The 18415-nt window shown below is 54.3% G+C and overlaps 1 protein-coding gene across 1 annotated transcript; it reads left to right on the forward strand.

Moving 5' to 3' along the window:
- Positions 1–15028: 15028 nt before the first annotated feature.
- On the forward strand, positions 15029–16641 carry LOC309412425 (neuroblastoma suppressor of tumorigenicity 1; the record flags this gene model as incomplete). Its single annotated transcript, XM_082009324.1, has 3 exons — positions 15029–15216; positions 15442–15553; positions 16387–16641. Exons 1-3 carry the CDS (start codon positions 15047–15049, stop codon positions 16639–16641), a joined length of 537 nt encoding a protein of 178 aa, XP_081865450.1. The 5' UTR covers positions 15029–15046.
- Positions 16642–18415: the final 1774 nt, after the last annotated feature.

Here is an 18415-nt window from a genome sequence, read left to right on the forward strand (position 1 = left end):
GGGTCCTATATTTCTGTGAATTTATGAACGACACCCTCTAAAATATGAAAATCATATTATCACCTTAAGGATTATATTTGCATTTGTATTCTGTAAGGTGGGGGGAGTGGGAGCAGAGGAGTTTAATCTGTTAGCGAATACTTTTTTTTTTCTCTGTTACCCTCATTTAAAAAAAAGCTGACGCTCTCTTGCAGTAGCAGGACTTCAGAAACTGGCCCTTTGAGACTTCTGATTTCGGGTGCTTTTCTTAAAGTCCGGACCGTTTGTGCGTGAGCCGCTTCCTATGCAACAGCAGTGCAATATTGCTCTGGGCTGAGTCACCCCGTTTCAGGCGGGTGCTGGTTTCCTTTCGGTAATGTGCAAAATGTTCCCTGCACACATGTGTATGTTCTAAGTTTGTACGGCTGGTTGACAGTTTGTAGGCGCTTCGGTGCCAGAACTGTCTCTAAACACACACAAGCACCTATTGTAACGAGGCCGTGAGCTTGGCTGGGGCCTTCAGGCAGTGCTGCAAGAAAAATAATTAATATAATAAGAGGTTCTGAGCGATTGCAGCAGGGGGAAGTTGTGCAGCAGAAAATAAGATGGTTATCAGAGGGGACTGAGCCGGCCGTAATGGAGTCGGAGGAAACTGCTATTTTTGAAGTAGAAAGGAAAAAACTGTTTGAACTCGTAGGGAAGAGGGCACCTGCAAATGAAGCCCGACGGCTTCTTCCCAGTCCTCCCTGATAGAAACTGCCCTTGCAGGCAAGAACTGAATCGGAGAAGGATTTTGCACGACCTGAGTTGCTGGGGAAGCGAGGGAGGGAGGGACGAAGAGGCCTAGAGTGCCTGGGAGCGGGAGCGATTGGGCAAGGTGGAAAATAAAGCGATTAAACACACTTGGACTTGCTCGGAGATGGGAGGGGTACATTTTTTTTACTGCTGCCCCAGGGCCCCAAAATGCATTGGCACGGCACTACAGAGAAACCACTAATCCCAGTCACCAAGGGGAGGGAACGGGACTTTCTCGTTCCCTCCTGCTCGCCGAGCATTGGACCCCTGTCGAAGGAAAGGCTGATGGGATTAGAGGAAACAGCTGGCTCAAGTCTTACCCTGCGGGAGCTCTCATTCTCGGGACTCGGGAAGAGAGGAGCGCCCCGCTGCCGAGTCACATTCCAGGTCATTTGCTGAGCCCAGATGTTTTCTAATGAGCTCTATGATAAATCCTTTTCCTTTACTACCGAGCACAGTCCCTGCCAGCCAGGTCTGTCCCTATGCCTCTTTCTACGCACGGCCAGGCAAGTTGGACTTTGCAGTTCAAGCCAGCTAGGACTCGTGCCTTTCCGCTTTGCCTACGCAAAGAGATTCTGCACAGAACTCATATCTGTTATGCTAAAGCTGAAGCCTGATGGAGGGTGCTGGTCCAAATTCCTCCCATGGCTGAACCTTTCCCTCTAGCCTCTCCTTACCTCTCTGTATGTCACAGTGCTCGGGGGGGTTGACCTGGTGGTCTGAATGAGCAGTGAAGTGCTGTTGTACCCACATGCTTTGGGTGAACCTTAAAAAGCAGGAATGGTATTTTTAAGGACTGCTCCATCCTTGCCCGTGGGTGCTGGAACTGCACAGATGTGAGTGGCACGCTGGCAGCGATGGGAGGATGTGCTCCTCCCACCCCACCTGCCACCACCGTCCCCTCCCTTCGTCTGCCTGAGAAGGCGATGGGAAATCATGCCCCAGTTTTTTAGGTAGTAAAATCTTTGCCTCCGTCTCCTGGCGTGAGTACTGCTCCCTTCACCTCGGGCATGTACACCCTTACACACTGAGGTCCTGAGCTGTTCTCGAGGAGGTGTCTCAGAGCATATTTAGGAACCCAGAAGTGGGAGTTCTACTCCGGGACGTGACGGGCCCATGAGCGAAGGGAGCTGATAAAAAGCCACCTTTCTTCCAGGGAGCTGCAGTACAATTTTGTGCCCTTTTGCGAATGAGGTGCAGAGAGGTGAAGTGAATTATCTGATCTGAGATGGGGCAGGGTAGTCCATGGCAGACCCAGACGTCGGTCTCCCAAGTCCCTCGTGGGTCATGCAAGGGGGTTCAGCCCTTGAGAGCGCTTCTTCGGACCCTTTGCAGTGTGTGACGGGGATGGCGAACAACACGCAAGTCGCTGGGGGAGAGACGGAGAGACGGAGTGTGGATGTGCGAAGCGCGGCTCCCCCCTCGTTGCTCCTGCAGCCCTTTGCAGATACGCACGCTCTCACTCGCTCACTCTGTTCCCAGCTGCCTTTCCCCGCATGTGTTTTCTAGCATCCAGCTATGGGCAGGGAGCCTTGGAATCCGCGTTAAGACACAAATAAAAGGAATAGTTTTATTTTTAACTTACAAATACACCCTTTTAATTCTCACGCCCACAGTTCCTAGTCCTGTCCTGACAAGCGGGGAGCCCCTGGCACTGTGGGCGTTTGTCAGCAGGCCCAAAACAGCAGCAGCGGGCGAGGGAGGGAAGCTCCTGGAGACCGGAGAGCAGGTTTCTGCTGGGTCTTGGTGCATGAAAGCCTTGGCGATCCAGCAGCAGGGGAGAGGGCTGAGGTTGGAAGACATAGGTGGATGTGTGGACGTTTTGGGCAAGGCTCTGCACACCTGTGTTTTCATATGGTGTCTGTCTATGGTGGAAAACAACAGGCTGATGAAATGGGGGGTGAGAGAGGAGAGTTGTGTTGTACTAACCCACGTGTCGCTCTGCTCGGCGTGAAAACAACAGCGTGGTTTGGCACGAGTGTTTTAGGGGCAGGCAGCAAGCTTCTCACCGCTGGCAAACGAGGGGGTGATGTGGAGCAAGAGTCTAAAAATGCTGCTGAAGGCAGCGAGCCTGGCTAGGGGCAAGGGGCCTGGCTGGCGAGGACGGCTCCTTTCCTGCCAGTCTTGCCTCCCTGCTCTCCCTCCCATCTACTCCCAGCTGCGGAGCGGCTGCCTCTAGCCCGTGTCTGTCTAAATGACATCTGCAGGCATCAGGTCTTCACTCCTTGTTCTGGCTCCGATACTGCATTGCCAGAGAGGAAGGGGAAAAGTGTTGGCCCGGGGCTTTGACAGCCTTTCGGCAGCTTCTTTCATCCTCCAGCCAGCTTGCTCTCTCAAACAGCACCTCTGCCTGTTTCTTCTGACACCCGAAAACCTGAACTCTGCTCCTCGTGCCTCCCCAGATTTACAGGTTGCTGTGTTTCCCTTTTCTGCTGTTTGGCTGTTTACAGAACTGGAACACGAATAGTAGGAAGCGGTGAATGAACTGCGTGCTGGCTCACATCTCTGCATGCAGCCCGGTGCTCCATGCAGGGTGATCACACCCCACTGCCCAGGATCCCACAGAAAACATCAAAATACTGAACCGTGGACCCAATGCATGGGGTGAACTTCACCTTAATGCCCGTGGTCGGTTGCTTCGTAGCTGGTCGTGTCTACGTCTAATTTTTCCTCATTTACCCACAGACCTGAGAACTTGCTTCCAAGCCTCTGATACCTCCTCTTTCACTCGTTATATTACGGAGAATAAAACAGCCTCCCGGGCAGGAGCTCACTGCTGGTCATGCTGGCCAGGAGGAGCAGGTAGAGATTAGTCAAAAACCCAAGTTCAGCAGCGAGTGAACATGCTGGGAGGTTCAGGCTCCCCATGGGGTACGTGGTCGTGGCGAAAGGCAGCTCATTTCTCTGTTGCTGGCCCGTTTGGAGCTGAGCAGTTCAGTACACTTCGGGGCCAGGTAGGTTGCATCTAGCAGGATAAGAAAGCAATGATGGAAGCAGGTTTTTGCCACCCTATTTACAAAATCCTATTATCCTGGAGCTAGAAGGAACCAAGCAGCAGGAAACCGTTCCTTCGCCAGCAGCCTCCGGCCTCCTTCAGCTGACACCCAGCCCCAAAGCTCCTTTCTTACCTTCTCTAGGACCACTGCCAGGGCACGGCTGACACTTCTCTCAGCACAGCTTGTGCTTTCTTACCATCTCTTCTTCCCGCTTCTCTGATCTCTATGCAAACAGGATCTCTCCTACAAACAGGAGCCGGCAAAGCCCATCCAAGCCTTGCAGGTATCTTTTGATTTGGGTAGTGCCGTGCCAGTGTTTCATGTGGAGGCCTCTTATTAGATTAATTGCGCCTTTACAGAAACGGAGCCCTTCCGGTCTCCGGCATTTATTGTAAATGAAAGATAGCGATGAATGGGCTTTCGCTGGGATTGTGTTTGGCTGTTAAGTTTTTCAATGGGAAAGAGACACACAAAAAGGAAGGAAGACGAGGAAAAAAGACGAGAAAGAGGAAGGGAAAGGAAAAAGAAAAAAAGAAGAGACAACCACGCTCTCCGGTGCCGGAGGGGAGCTTTCCCAAAGCCTTCCTGCGGCTGGGACCCTACCCCAGCCCTCCCCGTCGGGTAGGAGCTGCCTGCGCTCAGCGAGCCAGGGCCAGGCTTTGTTCCTGCGGCTGCGGAGGAACGCGGGGCAGCTCCCTTCGGACACAGCCCTGCTTCCACAGCCACCTCGCGTTCCGCGTTGCCAGCGGGCTCTCCCCGTTACTTTGTGGCACTTCATCGCCGGGTCCGGGGGTGGCGAGTCCCGCCGGGGCGTCTTCGGGGGGTCCGCCCCGGCGGGGAGACCCGCGGGGCTCCCCCCGGCTCGTACGGGCACGGCGAGGGGAGCCGGGGCGAGCGGCCGCGGGCCGGGGCTCCCGGGGCCGGCGGGGCCCCGGCGGGGCGGGCGCTCCCCTCCCTCCCCCCCCGCCCTCCCCCCGCTCCCCTCCTCCCGCCCCAGCCCCGGTTGTGCAATCGGGAGCGGCGGGGCCGGCGGCACCGCCCGGAGCCCGGCACCGGGAGGAGGGAGGCGGCAGGGCCTCCGGGGGCCGCGGCGCCGGGGATGCGGCAGCCGCCGGGCACCGCGGGGCCGTAAGCGCCCGCCCGCCGCCCACCGCGGCCTCGGACCCCATGGGATGCGCTCGCCGTCGCCTGGGTGGTGAGTACCCCTGGGGTTTGTGTCTGTCCCCCGGAGCGGAGCCGCTGCCTTTTGAGCAGCGGCAGATCTTCCGCCTCTTTCCCGCTCCCTTCCACTCCCTTTCCCCCCCGCTCCGCCGGCGGTTGATGGCCGGCAGGACGAGAATATTGCCATAAAGCAGCTGCAGATGAGGCGGACTTCGGCAGATCTGCTGTGCAATCCTTAAACTATTTCCACGGCCGCTTTAGCTCAGATAAAATAAAAGAACAGGGGATGGGGAGCCGCGCTCTATCGGCTGCACATCTGTGCTACAGAGTCCTTCCCATCTATTTCGGGTTTCGAACAAAGTGCAGAGGAAAGGAGGGGAACGCTCAGCAGATCGATTAACCGCAACGCCAGAGGACCTGTAGTGCTCCGGGTATCGTAAAGGAAGGAGATCTTTTCCTGATGGCAAGGCAGTAAGCTTTTGTTACTTGAAAAGTTTGCAGCGGGGTTGAACGTACACCCTTGTATCCTGGACATAGCTTTTGTGCTTACTGGAATATTACAGAGGCTTATATCTGATATAGCTCTACCTGTTTCTTGAGTCGTAACATGGTATTTCAGTTTGAGTATTTGCGGCAATTTTTATTTGTTACATACAACAATCTCTGCTTTTTATGCTTTTTTATGCACAGTGGGGACTTCTCTTTTTCTCCAAGAGGTGTTTCGGGGACAGAACATGCTTTAGCTCATTTTCAGGCTGCATTAAAGTTGATCCAGACAATCTCTTATTGCCTGCTAACATTTCTGTGATGAGAAACTTATGCTCTGCTCCTCAATCTAACTTTTACGTATAGGATTAACCCCATCCAATTCAAAATTCAGCCTGTGTGAATTGTTTGTGGAGTCAGGGTACCATAGCTTTGCCATGAGGGTTTTTGGGGGAAAAATCTGCACCCTGCTGAAACGAGTGGGAAAAATCCTAGTGATACAGCGAGGCCCAGATTTTCCCTTGTATTTTTAGCCTAAGAACTTAATGTCCTCTTTGCAATGTCCAACCAGCCAAAAATCAGCTGTATACAATGGGCACTTTTGCTTTCCGAAGGCAGTCTCCCATCTCAAAAAAGGCAGCTCGCCTCAAATTTGCAAACCGCAGGATGGGAAATGGAATTTGCCTTCAGTATAAAAATCCCAAGTGTTTGCAAACAACCCTGAGAAGAATCTGGGCTCTTGGCTTGACCTCTCCGTGCTGAATTCCAGCTTGGGGAGTTTGCGGTCTTGCAAAGAGGGCGAACAAGGAAAGTCTTCCCAAGTGCCTGGTCGTCTTTCCAGAGCGAGGAAAACAGTCAAGCTGGAGGGAGCTTTGGGTGCTCGGGAAGTGCAGGATCGGGCCCCAAGCCAAACTGCTATTAAAGTAGCCTTGAAGACCTGCCCATATTGGAGTAACTTTGCTCGTGGCGTGTATTGGCATTGCCGAGGTCGCGTTAAGCTGGTATAGTCCTGGGAAACCTGCCTGAGCAGCAGAGTAAACTCCTGGGCAGTTATTCCTCCCCGAGCCCCGAGCTGTTCCCACTAAAGTGTTAGCAACACCTCTGCCAGCTCCTGTATCGTGGCTGCAGTGACCGCGGGGCAGGCAGAGCCGGGGACTTGCTCGGTCCTAGGGCCTTGCTCCTGCTCTTTCATTTTTAAATCTGCTGAAAAAAACCCAAAAAACTCCTCTGTAGTCACCGAGGCTCGGAAAGCCCCTGTGATAAAGCAAGGACGGGAGTGCCAGGGGATCCAGCATGGCTTAGGGCAAAGAAACGGGCACACCCGCTCAAATCAGACTCTTAAAAACCTGAGTGGCTGATACAACCGTCCTTTTGGGGGAGGACAGGAGTGGGAGTGCGGAGTGGTCTGTCCTCCGCGCCTCCCGTTAGCACCAGCAGGAGCTGTGCCGTTTCCAAGACCTTTGTTTCTCGCACTGCGCTGTTTAGGGAGGGAGCAACACGGCGGTGGTGGGGGCCAGAGCTTTCCTGGGTGTAAATTAGCTCCGATGGTGGGAACAGAGCAACCTACCACCCCTTTCTACCGGCTGTGGAGCTGGGCTGAACCCCCATTCCAGCCAGGATTTCAGTCTTTTGGAGTTGAGCTTTGGAAATGGCGTCAGGATCGGGCCCTCGCTTTGGTCACTCTCTCAGTTGTGGCTTTAAGTCTCCGTCTTCTTTGATACAGAGCTCAGATGACTTGTCAGGAGCGGGGAAAAGACCAGCGTTCGGTTCCCAGTTTGTTTTCATTGTGGTTACTGGGCCCGATCCTGCAGTTTTAGGAGGGACCGTCTAAATGTCAAGTGTGAGGTCAGCCCCCAGCATGGCTGGTAGCACATTGAAAATACCGCCTGGGCAGCGAGCTGTTATGTTACCCCCGAAAGCCTCTGCCCCCGCGTTGCCACGTGTTTTTGTGCTTCGGTATTAGAGGTATTGCAGTCAGTGTCGTGGGTAAATGACACAGATGTTGGGTTTTATGGTGTCAGAACTGAGACGGCTGGTGCGATGTAAAGCAGAGATTAAAAGAAGGCAAAACAGCACTCGGGTCGACTGGATTTCTGCTGTTGTGGCCAGTATATGGCCCACACGGGTGTAAAACGAGAGGGAAACGGTAGGAAGGATCCTGAACCATCACGGAGAGATCCACAGCTTCAGCCGCAAACCCCTTTCTCCTTCCCTCTTTCCACCTCTTGCTCCAGCAGCTGGGAAGCTGATCCTGCAAGCGCAACCCTGCTGCGCCGGACACGGCTCGATTTTTTTACGCAGGTTTGGTAACGAATGACCGAGCAAGCCGAAAGCCAGCGTGGTTGGCGTTTGGGACAACTCCCACCTCTGACTGTAGGATGGCCTTAACACGGCGTGTGTGCTAAATTAAAAAAATAATAATCCTGGTGGCCACTGTGTACTAGAACTGGTTTTATCTGGTTCCAGTTATGCTTGTTTTCAGTAAGATGAGCGGTGCCAGATTCTGATCTCATTTGCACCAGTGGAGTCATTCGGAGGAGCCGGTCCCAGTTTACCTCACGCTAAGTGAAAGCAGAACTGGGCCTGCTGGGAGAAGCGCTCCCCGGGGAAATAGCTGGTGCCTGCGCACAAATCAAACGTGCGTAAAGGCGAACGACTCTTGGGACCCTTCCCAGAGACGGTGTAGATTTTACCATCGGCCCCGTGAAGGTGTTTTCACTGAAAAAGGAGGGGAGAGGCTGCTGCAAGGGGAAACGGTGTGACTGTGCGCTCCGGGGCGAGCCAGGTGCTTTGGGGAGATGCTGTCGGCGAGCGATAGTGGTCAGGCTCTCGATTAGGGATGCTGCGGAGGAGGAAAAGACAGAGCCCGTTTCCACGCTGCTTGCAGGGTTCAGAGACGGCTTTAGAGAGAGCAGCCCGGCTGGAGGGCAGCGGTCACTGCTGTTGCGTGGGATTTGCAAAGGGTTTCGGATCCACGGTCCAGGTTTGGACACCTCTGGTCCTCCCGCGTGGCCAAAGCTCCAGCCGATACCCCGCGCCCCAGCCAGGCTGACAGCGCAGCCCGTGCCGGCCGGCTCTGCCTGCCTGCTCTGCGGCAGCGAGCGCGTGGGACGGCTGTGTGGGAAACACCAGCTCCAGGGGAAGCGCAGGAGGGAGTCGAGCCTCGTTCAGGTCCAGACATGCGAGCAAGGCCTCTGGCTGAAATGCTGCGAACAGCTGTGTTTGAAAGCGCCTATTTCTCATATTATCTGCAACGCGCTCGGATACGACCTGCCGCTGGGGACTGTTCTAGCCAAAGCGTGTTGCAGACTAGCCCTTCCTCGCGCAGGGTCTCAGACAGAGCCTGTACGCTCTCCCTTTCCCCAATTCACCAAGGAACCCCGTCTCGCTGCTCCCCAAAACTGCCGGCTGCTGGAGACTAGTAGCAGGCTTGTGTTCCAGGTTCCCGGCACGGCTGGTCCTTGCTCCCATCCCACTCGCCCCGTTGCTCTTAGGGGCTGCAGAGCCCCACATTTTGAGCAGGTGCTTGAAGAAGAGAGGGAGTGGAGGCTAGTGTGAGGCCAGGCTGTATTCCTATGCTCTTGGTTGATGCATTTTCCTGGCCGCAGTTGTTCTTAATGCTGAAGAAATTGAACGATTGAAATAAATTACCAGAAACTGTTTATATTACTCTTGCCTTCTCCACAGGCTGTTATTGTGTCCCTTTTCCAGCAGAGCTCCTCTAGGACCCCATCCTAAGCCTTTCTAAGTCCATAGGTAGATTTCCAGTGACTTTTGTAGGTAAAGGACCTTGGATTGTTTTCTCCCAGCTGCATAAAATGAGTTTCTCAAGTGCTCAGTGCATGGTTGAAAAGCCAGATTTAAACTCCCGATGTACGAAAGTCTTTTGAAATTCTGGCCAATGTGGGGAGGGGAGAGGGCTTTAAAAATGCAGCACTGCTTTTCTCTATTTCTGCTTTATTTCTGTGAATCACCCAACCGTGCTTGAGTGGAAATTAATACGTTACGGAAAGGGAAGCTCTAACCTCTCCTGTTTTTGAAAGGAGCAGAGAGCGCCAGACCCACAGTGAGAAATGACACGGCTTTTGCTCCATTATCAAAAAGGTTTTCGGATTGATTCTTCTGACATTAAATATCAAACGTCTTCCTATGGTAGTTCCCTTTTTATTTTTTGTAATTTCTTCCCAGATTTTGCGGCTCAGCAAAGCAAGACTGAAGCTCTTAGCTCAGAAGACACTTCTGTGTTCACTTAAGCACTCATCTGTCTCACTGTCCTGAAGAATTACCTCTAGACATTTTCAGCACGTAGTTCTCTTCCCTCTCCCCTGGTGATACTGTCGTGACATCGGTCAGATTAATTTGGGCTACAACAGTAGAGTCCCCAAAAGAATGTTGCACTTTGTATTTTTTGCAACCAAATTGAAAAATGTAAAGCTACCAAATTTCAAATTTGCAAATTTCAAAATGCACATTTCAAAAAAGGGGGAAGTATGGAATAGGGGAAAGTATTCAATAAAATCAGTTGGTTTGTTGGGGTTTTTTTGGTACACAGCAACCTTCCAGGCTTTCCCAGTTTAGATTTAAACTCTTCTTACTGACGCTGGTCCGTAGTACTTTTTGTTCCATGTAAGCAAGTATTATTTGAGGTGAGATTCCTAACAGGCAATTCCCTGTAGTATTCAGAAGTTACTGTATAGACAAAATCCCGTGTCTAAGGATATCCCTGCCCTGGATCTTTCTGGGACAGATACATCTTTCTTTCCAGCTGCCACCAAATTAGACACTCACTGTGGCTTTGCTTCCTTTTAGGTGCCTAAATAATCGGTTGCCTTTTAGCATTTACAGCTACCTGCAGAAGAGATCGCTCCTGGCCACCTCCACGCACAGGAGTGATCCCACCCAAGTCCTTCAACAGCTTTCTCTTCTCCAGGCAGCGATCCCCGATTCCCCTGCAGCACGGTGTCCCGGCCTGACTCCCGCCTGCCCTGCAGCGCGGCGTTTCCCCCGAGCACCTTCCCGTCGAGGAACACGCGCCGCATCGTGTGGGGCAAGGGCTGTTGGCAGCCGTCCCTCCCCTCCTGCCCCCGGCGGCCTCTTCCCTCGAAGGAAGTCTGGCGCTCCAAAGACCTCCCCGTGCTTTTCCCACTCTCTCTGCACCCGTCAGCTCGCTCGGTGTACGGCGCTCCCCTGTCTCTGGTCTTACAAGCAGGGAAACCGAGGCACGGAGCAGTGCACTCGGCAGCACGTCTTTGGGGCCTTCTTTTCTCCCAGCAGCGCTGTGCAGCAGCTTTTGTCAGCAAAATGACACAAATAACTAGTTGAACGCAAAGGCAGGACCCGGTACCGCTGTGATTCATGTCTAACACCAACTTGGGGTTGCTCTTGGCAGCTTGGCGTGGTGTAGCTTGAGAGCCAGGCTCAGTGGGAAGCCGGCTCCGTCGGGCAGGACAGCTGTGTGTCCAGGGAGGCAGGAGATCCAGACCAGGAGCTGAAACCTTCACCTTGTCCGTCTCGCTGGGATCTCTTGCATCTCACACAAGGACTTAAATCACCGAGTTAGGCACTGAGGTAGGGCCATTTCCCGGCTTTGTACCTCATTTTCTTTAGCTACAGCGTGGAGCTGACACTGTTTCTGTGCTGTATTCGCAGGCTTTGAGCCTTGGCTAAGCAATGTTTGTAAAGCTTAGGGGTTTCTTGTCTCTCAGAACCTGGGATGCTGCGTGTGTGGCCATGAGCACAATATACCTGTGTCTGTGTTTTTATGTGTTTGGCAAAATTGCAAGATCTTGGATAAGAAAAATACCTATAAATATATTAAACTACTCATGAAACGTTCCCCATGTCCACCTGCAGGCTTGTCGTGTATTATGGTGTAAACTTCCCACTGGAAAAAGAGGGTAAAACTGATTAGATCTTTTTTATTTTCCTCCAGAAGTGTTAGGTTTCCAAGTGGCCAGGAACAGCTGTGGGCTGGATGGTGGGAACGTGGCCTCCGAGGTAATTCCCGTGATTGTCCTCCAGCCGATGTAACGATGTAGATTTTCCCAGCTGCTTCCAGACGTTGGCGGGGACTGTCCTGCTTGCGGGGACTCCAGAGAATCCCCGGAACTGCCAGGATGGGAGGAAGGAGGTCTTCTAGGTGACACAAAACATCTGAGCATGCTACCACCAGATCCCAAAACGGGGCTCCTGGGAGGCTCAGCCGTTGGCCGGCCTCCTGCCAGGCTCTCTGGGCCTCGAAGGGATGCTGAGCTGGTACAGCTGAGTCCCATCAGCCTTGGACATTTTGCCCCTCAGCTCCTCGGGCGTGAGGGACGGGCTGGAAAAGGGCTCCGGGGCCGCTCACAAGGCTGCAGCTGTGCGTGCGCTGAGAGGTTGTTTGTCTCCCGAGTCCGGGATGTGCCAGGCTCAAGGGCTGAGTCATTTGATTTCTCAGATGTGTGCTGCAGGGATGGCGGAGCAAGCTGCCATGCGGTTCCCTGCAGAGCGAGAGGGGGGAGACCCTCACGGGCTGATGGGTCTGCCGGAACTGAGCTGAACTTTCTGCTTGAAAAGCTTTGACTAGCAGGAAAAAAATGTGCCTCGGTGCAGAGAAGAGAAAGAAGCCCCTGTGTGCGGGGAGGTGCTTGCTCCCGCCGGCAGGCCAGGGCCGGGGTCAGCGCCGGGGAGCACACACTTGTTCCTTTAGGGGCTGCAACGTGTAATTTAGCTTGTCACGGAGGAATGTGCTCAATGCCTTTATTTAATCGGGAGTTTGCAAACCTGCTCGGGTGCCTTGTCTTCCTTTTTCCCCTTCCCTTCCCAGCCGCGGGGAGAAGGAACACGGTGCTTTTGTCTCCGACCCTGTGGCTGCTGTCAGATGAATGGTTTTAGTGGCAGCTCTGTTCGCATGACTGGTTTGAACTATGCCAGCGAACATGCCGCGGTTGCGAGCAGGCTGTTTCCAGCCCCAGCTCCCTCCCAAACTCAGCTGCATCAGATGTTTTCCTAGGCACTGGCATCAACCTTGTTACTTACTAGAAATGTGGCCCTGCGGGGGCCAGGGCATTCTTGGGAGGAGGAAAACACCATGTGGATGTGGCCTGTTCAAGACTTAAAACCAGCGGAGGACAGCAGTGCCCAGCACCCGGCCGCGCTGGAGAAGGAGGTAAAGCTGCAATCGCTCCAGCTCTGTGGAGGTACCCGGTTCCCCCGCTCGCCGACGGCCCCTCTGCAAACGGGACCAGCGGCCGCGCTGCTAGGCGCCCTGGTTACAGAGACATCCCTGCGCAGGAAAGGAGAGGGCCTAACCATATGTTTAAGTGCTTTCCTGAATCCAGGCCAGGCCCTGTGCTTTAGCAGAGCATAACCTCACTCATCTTCCTCTCGGTATCGGAGCGAGACAGGAGCCCAGATGCTCAGAGATGATCCTTCGTGCCTCTGGCAACGGGTCTGCTCTGACCGGTGCTGCAGAAATACCTCTCTATCAAAGACCTCTCTCCAGCGAAAAAAAAAAAGTCTCAGGGAAGCAGGGCTGTCAGTGCAGACAAAAATTTTTGCCTCTTTGCCGCTGGGTAGAGATGCATAGAAACCTGGGAAAAAACCCCAGCCACCACCTTTCTTTGGAAAGAAGGAAATTGCTCTCTAATCGGGCATGTGGAAGTGAACTTGTGTGCTGACTCCAGAGGAATTTCGGCTGTTCCCCGGGGGGTTGTGATTGTTGTTTGGGTCACATCCCAGCTCTGATCTCGGGCTTGCTTTTGGGAGCGGGATTCCTCAGCACGGAGCCGCTGGCATTTGAGGAATGAGTGATGCTCCTTTCAGAAAACCAAGCAAACTGAGTGTGTGTACGTGCAGCTTAGCCGTGTCCTTTGTAGCAGAAATTGCAGAATTCCCCACTGAAATGGAAAAAAACTCAGGGCGCAACAGTCAGCCCTAAGAGTTGTCTTCAGGACAGATGTACATAACCACACCGCTCTTGTTAATGGCAGTGCAAGTTCAGGGGCTAAAACCCTCTGCTCATCTCAAACCAAAATGCACACCCTGCTTTGCGCAGGTATTCTCACCAGGGACCCGTGGGACTCGCATCGACAAGTGCCAGGAGGATTAGGAAGCCAGGGCTATAAAGGTGTTGCTGTCTTAGACCATTATGGTTCCTGTATCCTGAGGAAATAAGAAAATTTAGCAGAGACCCCACCTGATTCCTCCAGAGATCCCAAGGCCGGGGAATGAGGATGCCCTTTTCTGGCTGCCTTGGGATGGAGGATGGGGAAGGATGTCTCTCTCGTGTCTCTCGATTCAGATCCAGGAGGTTGGGCTCAGTGGAGGGATAACAGGGCAAAACCCTCTGCCCCATCTGAGCTGGAGCTGTGAGGGATGCTTAGTTGGCCATCTCAATAGTTTAGATAAACCTGGTGGTCCTCTGGCTGAGGATGTAGTGGTGAAGACTGTGCAGACGGACTGAGTAACCAGGGGAATGCCGGGCTGGGAGTCCCCAGCGCAGAGCTGCCTCTGACGCCGGCGTCTGATAAACAAGGCATTTTTCCTCTCCTTCCCCAGCAAGCATTAGAGGGCTGGGCCCAGGAGCCATGGGAATCAACAGGAGTCTTTCCAGTGTGGGCTTTGGATCTTCGTCTGGATAAATAAATAGCAGGAAATAACAAATAACATGGTTCTAACAAATATTTTAGAAAGTATAAATGTCTGCCTTTCGCTATGGCTCCATCCAAACCCCACAAAGGAAAAAATTTCCCTATGATGCTTTTCCATCTGCCTTTCCCCAGTGATTGGGAGTGTTAATGCAGGCACCTTGGCTCGAGAATACAGCTGGCCCGCAAGGAAACCCTGCGTGGGATTTCTCGGGGGGTGGTAAGTAACCTTCTCGGCCGACCACCTTTGCGAGCGAGGTTTATGCTTGCTATTAAAAGGACCCCCCTTGTCTGCAGACTGAGTTCCCATCCTCAGAGTAACTGTTCGCTGAAGTTGAGTGGCTCTATAAAAATAAATGCTGCACTGGTCTTTTCTGCGGGTTTCTAGCCTCTGGATTGAGGTTTCCACGTCTCCCTGCTTGCTGCTGCCTTGCAGCGACATCTGCTGCGCGCTTCTAGGGGAGAGTGGCTTTCTTTCCCGGGAAAGCGGTCCCTTTTCTCTGGGAAGGCTTGCAGCAAGGCCGGCTTTGGCTTTTAAGGTGGGAGAAAAGGAAGTGGGGAAGTCTGCTCCTTCCTCAAATAAAAACATTTCTGCGGTCCATGACTTCGCCAACCTGGCTTGGCCCATGGTGGTGACGCTTTTGTTTTGCAAACTTCTCCCAGCCCAGCTTTGGGTGGGAAATGATGAAAAGCCTGCTGTTGCTCCTGGCACAAAGCTAGGGAGAAGTAATGCAGGTATCTGCCTGCCCCAAGAGCTTGTTTTGAAGAGGGAAGAGGCAGAGCAGCATGTCCCACTCCCTGTGCAGTGGTTTGGGGAGCCTTCCTGGCCACAGCAGTGGCTGTGGAGGGAGATGTGAGTACCGACACACTGGGAGGACATACCTGTGCTTGTCGCAGCCAAGAACTGCCGTGGGGTTGGAGAAATGGGCTGGCTTGCCTGGTTTCTTTCCGGCTAACGCTTTGCGCTCTGTTTCCAGTTGTAGGATTTTGGCAGAGCTGGCCATGATGTTATGGTTCGTGGTTGGTGCCCTCTTCCCAGCGCTGCTCCTGGCCGCACCGCCCCCCATCAACAAGCTCGCCCTCTTCCCAGACAAGAGCGCTTGGTGCGAGGCGAAGAACATCACCCAGATCGTGGGGCACAGCGGCTGCGAGTCCAAGTCCATCCAGAACAGGTACGGACCCACCCTCAGGGCAGAGCTGGATGCAGCTGATTTCCATTTGCTGATGACACTGGGGTGGTTTTGGGGACTGTCACTGGCTCAAGAAGCCAGGCACAATGTCCTACCTCTGCCTGGCTGCCTTCTGGCTTTCTCGGTGGAAAGTCAGATCTCCTTCTGCCTTTGTTGGGAAGAGCAGGCACCTCTCCTGAGCCCTCATCGCTCCTGTTGTCGTTGCAGGGCCTGTCTGGGACAGTGTTTCAGCTACAGCGTCCCAAACACCTTCCCTCAGTCCACAGAGTCCCTGGTTCACTGCGATTCCTGCATGCCAGCCCAGTCCATGTGGGAAATCGTGAGTATCCCTGCCTGCTCTACGGTCCTTTCTGCGGCTGGGGATGGCCTCGCTTGGGGGCTCTCAACTCTGCTCTGCCACAGCTTTGGGGCAAGTCATTCTCCATCCTTGAGGTTTCCCCAATTGTAGGTTCCTTCCATGGTATCTCTCTGGTGACTTTACCCTTTCTGGAGACGCCTGGGTGGAAGGGGCTGCAGGAAGCAACGTGACTGCTGTATTTGTCACTCTGCAGAAGCATCCCCCGTCAGTCCCTGCATTATTCATCCCTGTGCTCATCCCGCCTGCCTGTTCTCTCCACCGCTCCCTTTGTCGCCTCCTCCCACATGCCTGCTTCCATGTCCAGAAGTGCTTCCAATAGCCCATCTGCCAGTTGCCCTCAGACCTCACAGTTTCATGCCACTGTTGATCCTGGCACAGCCATAAACCCTGCCTCCGAGGCAAGCCTGAGCACCTAGGGAGCTGGGTTCAGCTCTCTGCTTTGCTTTCAGCTCAGACATTTGGGCAGATCAGGCAGATGGTTTAGTCCAAACTATCTGAGGTGCTCAGCAGCGTGTCTTGTGGGTGGCCTTCGCAGTTACCACCGATATTTCTGTGCCAGCAGTGCCTGAGAGCAGTGTTGATGCATTTTCCCTGGGTGTCTGCAGCTTGTGACCTTGCGAGACATTCCCAGAGAACCAACTGTGGAGGTTTATATGGATAGCGAACCATCGCTTCTGGCTTAAAATACCCCAAGTCTGCAGGGCACGGGGCAGGTCAGGCTGCCCCGCAGCAGGATGGCCGTCCGGGCGTTGAGCCTACATGCTCACTCACAGCGTCCTCGTCCCTCTACCCAGGTAACACTGGACTGTCCAGGCAACGACGAGATCCCCAGGGTTGACAAGCTGGTGGAGAAGATACTTCACTGTAGCTGCCAGGCTTGTGGGAAAGAGCCGAGCCACGAGGGAGCCCTGTTCAACGTCTACCTGAACGCGGAGGAGAACATGCCTGCTGAAGGTCCCAGCCCCCATCACTATGCCCACCACCACCAAGAGGTGGAAGAACCTCCCGCCTCCAGCCACCACCACCACGAGGAGGAGGGCGACGAGTGACCTGGCCCTCACGGACTGTCCTTGCAGCCGGAGGCGCGGGCAGGGGGTGTGTGCGAGGGAGAGGGCCGGGGTTTGGGGAGGGAGGGGGGTGGTGGAGTCTTTCCTGTCTAATAGCTACCCTCACGCTTTGCTCTCCACGACACCCCGGGGCTGGAGGAACGTTTTGGGGCACAAGCAGGACTGAGGGGCGGATGTGAGGCTGGAGCTGCAGGACGAGAGAGTCGAGCTCGGGGTTTTCGGATGCAAAACTACTTGCACATAATAGTAATAATATATTGAGAGGAGTGGGAACCCGGACGAGGGGGCTTCGGCTGAGAGCAAGAGCTGAGCTGGGCTCCCCGGGGGCTGTCTGCAGGCTCCTGAGCCTGCTGGGGAGCCCTTGCTGAGTCCTGCTGGGTTTTTCTCTTGTAAACAGCTTGTGCCTGGGGCGGAGGAAGAAGGGGTGCAGCCTCTCCCCAGCCCCACAAGAGATGCACGTCTCTCCTGGGGTGTGTGGGACCGGCGGCATCTCTTCTTCCTCCTATCTGCCCTGCCTGCCCAAGGACACGTGGGCTCAGCGTGGACACACTCTTCCTCCTGGCACCCACTGGATTTTAATTTGACCCCAACCCTCTCATATTGGGTAGCTCTTGGGGAGTATTTTGCCCCAGATATGCCGCTGGGGCTGCGTGCGTGAGGTTGCTGGGAAGCGTGGTGGTGAGAACCCTTTCCTTGCTGGTCCTCAGGGCCACCACGGAGCTCCCTGGGGACGAGGGAGCTAGATCGTGCCGTGGGCACGGGGTTTCGCATTTCGTGGCCCGCAGGGGAAGGCCAAGAGCAGACTGGCGCTGGTGTGGTCTGGGTGGGCGCCAGCCCCTCTCTCCGCTCTCCCTGCTGCACTTTAACCGTGGTGGAGGGAGAAGGGGGACGAATGCCGGGATGCCGATGTACCTTCGCAGGGGTCGGCTCATGTGGGGCTGGGGAGGCGCGGGGTGGGGGGACGGCCCCGGGCCCCTCCTGCTGCCCCTTTCTCTCTGTTGTATAAAGCTGGTTTCTTTGGCGCTGTCCTGACAAGAGCTTCCAGAGCTTGTAATCGATGCCTCCCCCTCCTTTTTACGAGTCTCTTTTTTTTTTTTTTTTTTGTCTTAAATAAATTAGTTCTGACTTCCATTTCTCAGTGCTCTGATGCCTGTCTGGTTTTTGGCAGTAGGCTCCTCAGTGCTGACGAGGGAGAGGCCGTTTACACCAGGACACCAGACGGGACAGCAGTGCAGGAGGGTACAGGGCATGGGAGAGCAGTGGTTCCCTTTAGCTTTCTGCTGCATTCAATTTGGGAGGAGGAGGGAGAGCCTCTACAAGGAAAACCGACCCCAGATCCTCAGCATATGGGCTGCATGTGGACACGGGGAGTCTGCACGTCAGCTGTCGCCCAGGCATGGTTGCATTCAAGGGCCCGTGTTGCTGCAGCCTGGAGGTTTAAGGGCTGTCGGGTCCCACTTGTGTGGGAAGTGCGTGGGGTCTCTGCGGGATCATGCAACCTTTATCAGCTCTGTTGCCACTAGGTGACACTCTTGATCCAGCGTGTTTCGTGGCGTCCAGATGTTCGTGGCCTCTGGAGTGGAGGAAGGCGAACTTGGACATGGACATGGACAACCCTTTGTGGGTGAGGAGGGGACCCGAAGCGCCTTGGCTGAAAACCAACGGGCTCTTTCCAGGGGTGTTTGACTCAAACGTTCCCTGGGCAGGGCAGAGCGTGCCCTTGCAAACCTCTGGTCCCACGGATGCCTGGGCGCCC

Source organism: Phaethon aethereus, assembly GCF_964289735.1.
Source record: "Phaethon aethereus genome assembly, chromosome: 21".
In the NCBI taxonomy this organism is placed as follows: Eukaryota; Metazoa; Chordata; class Aves; order Phaethontiformes; family Phaethontidae; genus Phaethon; species Phaethon aethereus.